General features: G+C 44.8%; 1 protein-coding gene across 1 annotated transcript; it reads right to left on the bottom strand.

The window, feature by feature from the left end:
* Positions 1–408: 408 nt before the first annotated feature.
* Positions 409–4,848, bottom strand: LOC123145734 (CRC domain-containing protein TSO1). The gene is made up of 7 exons (XM_044565218.1): positions 4,727–4,848; positions 2,074–2,143; positions 1,722–1,967; positions 1,448–1,607; positions 1,157–1,292; positions 955–1,049; positions 409–849 (listed from the first exon to the last, which is right to left on the bottom strand). Exons 2-7 carry the CDS (start codon positions 2,118–2,120, stop codon positions 847–849), a joined length of 687 nt encoding a protein of 228 aa, XP_044421153.1. The 5' UTR covers positions 2,121–2,143; positions 4,727–4,848; the 3' UTR covers positions 409–846.
* Between the last annotated feature and the right edge of the window lie 2,112 nt (positions 4,849–6,960).

Below are 6,960 nucleotides of genomic sequence, written 5' to 3'. Positions count from 1 at the left end.
ATTTGGTCGCCAACATATACATATTCATATTAGTTAGTGAGTTAGGTTCTTGGTTTTCTGCTCGAGTGAGTATCTTGCATCATCAGTTGAGCTTCGTATAACTGACGGCTATGCAACTGTATTTTCTCAGTGGACAAAAAACCGATTTTACTGAACCAAATGTATAGGGCAAGCTAACCAACTCTACTGCAGAAAACTAGTACTCCCTCTATAAACTAATATAAGAGCGTTTACGAAAAGAATCCTAATTTGACATCAACAATTTGTTTTGCCTCCTTCAGAGTACAGCTTGCATGCGATTTGTCCGGCGTCACATATGAAGAGTGCAAGATGCAGCCATAGAATTAAGAATGTGATGATGCAAACATGAGTGAGAGCATATCCTCAGATTATGTAACGCAATGCAGATCATAACGCCACCAGGCATCTTTGTTTATGCACATCAGATCCATACTGCATTGGGTTTCAAACACCATTCTATAAAGTATATAAGAGAGAAATCATTTGCAGGAACTATGTATTGTGTGCACAAGAAATAGCTGAACCAACCCTTTCCAGGCACGCGGTATGTATGGACGCCGACTGACATTCCTACATGAGTATGTATACGTATGTTCTCAAGTATCTATCCGTCTGATCAAGACCATGTTCTGAGGCTAACGACATCGCAGATCATGGAGTTGTCGCCGTGCTTGCTTCGAGTAACCAACCAACCATTACAAGGAATCTACAGGAACCTGGCCGTGCTTTACAGTGGGAGATGTCTGAACAGGAGGTGACTTGAGGATGGTATAAGTAGGTAAGGTGACTTGCATCATGCTCTCGTATGTCTGAAGCCTACTGTCATCACTGCACAAAAGGAGCACATCACCTCGATTAGTTGCTTATCTCTGATGAACAGACATATACACTAGGATGATTTCTCTGCACAAGTAAGCATAGGAGCAAACTTACCCCGTGTTTTGGCCGTTTGCCCGCCGGTTCGACGGCCCTGCTGCTGCTTCTGGTACCTCCTTGACCTCCAGATCCAGCCTTGGACTTATTGGCTGCTGTGTACATAAACGCAGAACAAAGAGAGAAAACTACACGAGTGAGTGTGATTGATCACTCAGGGAAGAGGCGCATAAATAAAGAGAAGAGAAAGGGGTGTGCTCACGAAATCTGCTCCCGTCGTCATTGCCGCACACTTGGCACTTGCATTTGGAGGTGCACTTGATGTTACGCCTCACGCAACCGCAGCGACTGGCGCATTCGGTTTGGCATTTACACCCAACGGCAGACTCCTTGGCAGCCTGAAATAAGCGCGTCGCATTTCAGGTACTAGGCACTTGGCAGAGGTCAGAGCAGAACGGCATTCATGAATTAGGTACTGTGCTCTCCTCTAAAGAAGAGGAGCAGAAAAAGAAGAAGAAGAAGAAGAAGAAGAAAAAGAAGAAGAAGAAGAAACCTGCGCCTTCCCACGAGTCATCACGGTCGAACCTGAAGCAAGATCCTCAACCTTGATCCCTAGATCCTGGAGCTTCTCCTCATGGGTCTTGGTGTTACCGCAGTCCTTGCAGTCGCAGCGCTCAAAACAAGGCAAGTTAGCCCTGACACATCTGCAGTAGCTGCAGGCAGCAAATCAACAAGCAACAGTAAAATTGCAGCACTGGACAATTAGTATATCAATTAACTAGCTACTTGATGGATGCATCTGGTTGACATAATTCAACTCTGCATACAAGTTTTGGCACTTGGACGAGGCACAGTGGCACGGCTGTCGCGCAGACCCTGGTTCTAGTTCTGGCAATGGCTTAGGTTGAGGTTGAGCGGCAGCTTGGTCAGAAGCAGGCTGGGCAGCGGCAGCTTGGTTGTATTCAGCGAATTGCTTTGTGATCGTCTTCTCATTTCCCAAGATGTTCTTGCACTTAGCACGGCACTTGCAGTCCTTAGAGCAGACCCCTTCATTTGTGAAACAAGCACAGCCGCTGTACATAACAAAACAATTCGCAAGCTGGTTGGATGGATCAGTTTAAAAAAAAACTGGATAAATCAGGTTCATGTAATTTCAATTGTTTGCGGTTTTGCACGTACCCATGGAAGCAATTGCGGTCGGCACACGAGCACGTCTGTTGCGACATCACGGCCAATGATGAGGAGCTAGCTGCAATGAGAATATGAGATGCACAGTATGAGACAGGATGCATGGTGTGCGATGCACGATCAAACTTGCTCAGAAAACTTATGTTGAGCTAGACAATTTCTGAAGAAGGCAGATAAACCAACAGTGGGATTGTGCTCAAAAATCTAAACTAGTACGTACAATTGAATAGGAAAAACCCATGCATCCAACTAGATATCAGAGATCTACACATGCTCAAACTTACTGCAATCCAAAGCATTATGCGCAGCCGCAGATATTAAAGATTTTTCAATCCGCATTACAGAACAAAGTTTCCAAGCGTCAGAGTTCAGAGTTAAATCTACAGCCAGCAAGCATTCACGAACCACGCCAGCAACTAAGAACTCAAGTAAACTTTACATTATAGCAGATGAACCAACTAGTACATGACTCATTAACTTTGTGGAAGCAACTGAATATTGACACTCAGCAAGGGGAGAGATAAATATAATGGGTTCAGCAACCAATTTTGCTCAGAAACTAACAAAATCAGAAGGATATTCTGCTCAGAATACCTAACAAACAATACAGTAGGTGGCACCCTTAGCAAGCATTCATGAATCATGCCAGTAACTTAGAACGCAAGTAAACTAGCAAATGAATCTCAACATCAGCAGATGATTGAAATACAAATGCATCCGAATGCAAGACAAACAGAACCTGTCATCTTAAAGGAACATCATGCGGGACAGCTCATCTTACAGCAATGTGCACACAAATTGGGCTAAGCAACGCACCAAGAACAAGTCAAGCAAAATTGCATGCCACTCGTTAAATAGATCAGCATAACACTAAGTAATCAGTTGCAATATCTGCATGGAATACACTAACAAGTAACAAACCAATAAAGCAGTGGCAGCTCCCCTGATCCATCCAATATCTGCTGGGAATACACTATCAAGCATCATTGGCATGATTCACGAATCACAGCAATAACTTAAGAACTCAAGTAATATGATACCTAATAAATAAGAACAGAACAACCGGGAGCCTGGGACGCGAAACCCGGCCAAAATCAGAAGGTTTTTTTTTTCCTAGAATACGGTAACAAACACAGTTGGTAGGACTTTTTCCTGGGAATACGCTAACAAAAAAAAACCAGTAGCAATCATTCATGAAGTACACCAATAACTAAGAACCCAAGTAAACTATATATTGTATTGTAGCAGATGGATCTCAGCATCAGCAAGTGCCATAAATACATATGGTTTAGAGCGGGAACCAAGAAAATTTAATAAAATGAAACGCTTCATTAATTATGCATCTGAATGCACCATGCCAATGGAATTTACAGACTATACTTAACAATGAACTATAACTAATTTGGGAGAACATGCGCGGAATCTTGGCTAGGAAGCAAATGCATGCATCCATCTACATGGTTGATGAATGTCAATCGAAAGAAGATGAATGCTTGCCTGGAGAATTGGAGCTAATTAACTTTGTGAAAGCATCTGTATCCTAGAAACCACCTAGTACTTAACACTCAACAAGGATTGACAGATATATAATGGGTTCAGCAACCAATTTTGCTCAGAAACTAAGAAAATCAGAAGGATTTTTCGCTCAGAATACCTAACAAACAATACAGTAGGTCATTGAAATACATCAGCAAGCATTCATGAATCATAGGAGTAACTTAGAACGCAAGTAAACTAGCAAATGAATCTCAACATCAGCAGATGATTGAAATACAAATGCATCCGAATGCAGGAAAAAGACACGGTCTATCACTGTAAACGGACATCACACAGCACAGCTCATCTTACAGCAATGTTCACACACAAATTGGGCTAAGCAACGCACTAAGAATAAGTCAAGTAAAATTGCATGCCACTCGGTAAATCTACAGCGTCAGAGTTCAGAGTTAAATCTACAGCCTACTACAGAAGAGACAGGCATTCGGTCGAACAGCCTGAGTGCACGTAGACTGATCGACTTTGCTCAGGATTCAGGAACATGGCCAGTAGCCAGCAACGAATCGACCAAATCGTTGTCATAGACAAGAATCTACTCAGCTAACGATGGATGATGAACCGCATACATACTGGACACACACGATTTCTTCCCACACAATCAATCAATGGCGACGCGCGTCGGAGGAGCACGTCGGAGTGGCGCGTCGCGAGAGGCAGAGAGGCACGCGAGCTTGGCAGCTTGCTCGCAGTCGCATCACGCATGCGGGCGCGCGCGCAGCGGCGGGTATGCTTCTGGAGGCGGGGTCGGGGAGAGACGCGTGGTGCTTGCTCGTGTCGCGCCTACGGACGCGCAGCGGTGCGAGCGCTACGGAGGAGCGCGGCGGTTTCTCCCCGGCGCATGGGAGGAGCGCGTCGCAGGGGGTGCTCTCGTCGCGGTCGGCGCGGCGAGAGGCTGCTTGCCCGCATCAGGCCTACGGGTGCGCAGCAGCGGAGCGGTAAGGGGGAGCGCCTCAGCCTCGCCCCGGCGCGCGCGCACTCGCCGGGAAGAGCGGCGCGGTGCGGGGAGGCCTCCCGCGGGAGCCGCGGCACGGAACTGTAGCTAGGAGCAGAAAGGGGAGGAGGAAGCGGGGGCGGGGAAGCGACTAACCGACGAGGAGGAGGAGGAGGAAGAAGAGGAAGCGGGGGCCGCCGCGGTCGCCGCTGGGCCGCGCCGCGCCGTCGCCGCTCCCCGGCCTGCCGCGCCGCGTCCCGCGTGGATGGTGGTCGGTGGCGAAGCGGAGGCAAGGCAGCCGTTGCACGGCTTCGCTTCCAACTTTAAATGGATGGATGCGCGGCCTGGGTCGGGTCGGGTCGGGTCGGGCTGCACGGGCCCGATCGATTGATACTGCCTTTATCTCGTTACGTGCCCCTCAAGTTTCTGTTTTCCTTTTCTTTTCTTCATCTTCTGTTTTACTAGTATCAGAAAACGCACCCCTCTAGTTCGCGCAAAAAATGAAAAAAAAATTACCCCTCTTGTCAGCTTATTGCTAAATGCATGACGAGCTCCATAGAGCCCTTTATTTTGAAATTTTTGAAGACCATATTTCAAAGTTTCAAATAAATCTAAAAAATCACACGTGTACAGTCGGATGTATAGTACATGTGTGTAAAATTTGAAAATGACATACTTTATGGTGAGAGCTACATAAAATTTGAAATGATGAACGGCACACGCACTGCTCACTACAAAAAATGCCAATCAACTAAGAGTGTGGTGATGGTGATGGTGTTCATGTATCATATGAAGTGGACTATGGTTAATGGATGATCGCAACAAGGACGGACATGCCAATCAACCAAGGATTTGGTCGTGGAGCTCATTCAGCTCAGGAAGGAAGAGGAACGGTATGTGACATGCGAGGAAGAGGGTGTGGTGTGCTTGTTCTCTCGTAAGAGTGGTTGGGTACCATCAAATGTAACGGTGAAGTAACCTAGCAATAAGTATTTCCCTCGATTGAGAACAAAGGGTTATCGAATCCACAAGAGTTCTTCCAACAAATAAGTTCTTCGGTACCTGCACATAAAACAAAAAAATCCATGCCCCCAACATTTTAAGAAGTTTGTTAAGCTTCTTGTCCTGCTAGTTATAAGGGTAAATTGCATGGTATGGTAGGAAATAATAGATAGAATAAATGAAATAGTACAACAAGGTAAAGTGTTTTTAGTGATGTTTTCAGTAAAGGAAAATAGACCACTAGTGGCATCTCTCCAAGAAGATAAGTGTGGTGTGGTGAACAAATTACAATTGGGCAGTGATTAAATTGCAATATTTATATTTATGAATATTATCATTCATAGTATAATCTTGCCTAGGCATTATGTCAGTGATAAGTAGACCATTATCCAACTGCATCTACAACTAATGCTCCACCCAAGATAGATATCCACCATGCATCTCAAAGTATTAAATTCATGAAAAACAAAGCATTGTAATAAGCATGATGACATAATGTAAATAGTAAAACTACCATCCAAGAGTAATAAAGAAATCATCTTTTTATCATTAATAGCAACAATACAATACCTATAGTCGGGGGTAGATCACCGCAAGATTAAACTCACTACCATGCACAACTCTATCTGAAGAACTACCTATCAATTGTTGCCATAGATGACAAATAAATTGGAAAGCATAGTTGGCTACTTAATTATACAGCAAAGGAACTTCCTAAAATTCAATATAATTCAATGACCAAACTGATCATAAAGTGAAAATTCATCATATCTCAACAAACACAACCATCGATTAGATCACATTGATCCCGATCATGTGAGGCAGCTAATTGAATCAGAAGGGAGAGAGGATGCCATCTAGCTACTGCTATGGACCCTAAGCTCCTAAGGAAACTACTCAAGCATGGTCATGGTGGCAGCAAGGTCGATGAAGTTGGCTCTGGTGATGGATTCCCCGTTCGGCGGGGTACCAGAACATTCCTCCAGATTGAATCTCCCCGGAACATGAACTTGCGGTGGCGGGAAAAATCACGAGAAAATGGTACCGACGGTTTCTCAAATTATGGGATTTATAGGCGGAAGAAATGACGTAAGGCGGTGCACAGGGGCCCACGAGGCAAAGCCACACGGGTGGTCCCCTGGCCGCTCCGCCATGCCGCGTGGAGGCCAGGGTCCCCCCGGCCCATCCCGACAATTCTTGGTATCCTCTGGACTTGAAAAAAATAATAAAAATCCCTAGTGTTTTTGGAGGTCCATAGTTTTTGGAAAGTCAAAAACATGCAGAAAAAGGCAACTAGCTCTGGACACTGAATTAATAGGTTAGCCCAGAAAAAATAATAAAATTGTTATAAAAAGTATGGAAAAGTGGTATTATAATAACATATGAAA

This window comes from Triticum aestivum, chromosome 1B (genome assembly GCF_018294505.1).
Source record: "Triticum aestivum cultivar Chinese Spring chromosome 1B, IWGSC CS RefSeq v2.1, whole genome shotgun sequence".
NCBI lineage: Eukaryota > Viridiplantae > Streptophyta > Magnoliopsida > Poales > Poaceae > Triticum > Triticum aestivum.
Note: the sequence above shows the minus strand (reverse complement) of the source record. Positions and strands in the feature narration are given on the sequence as shown.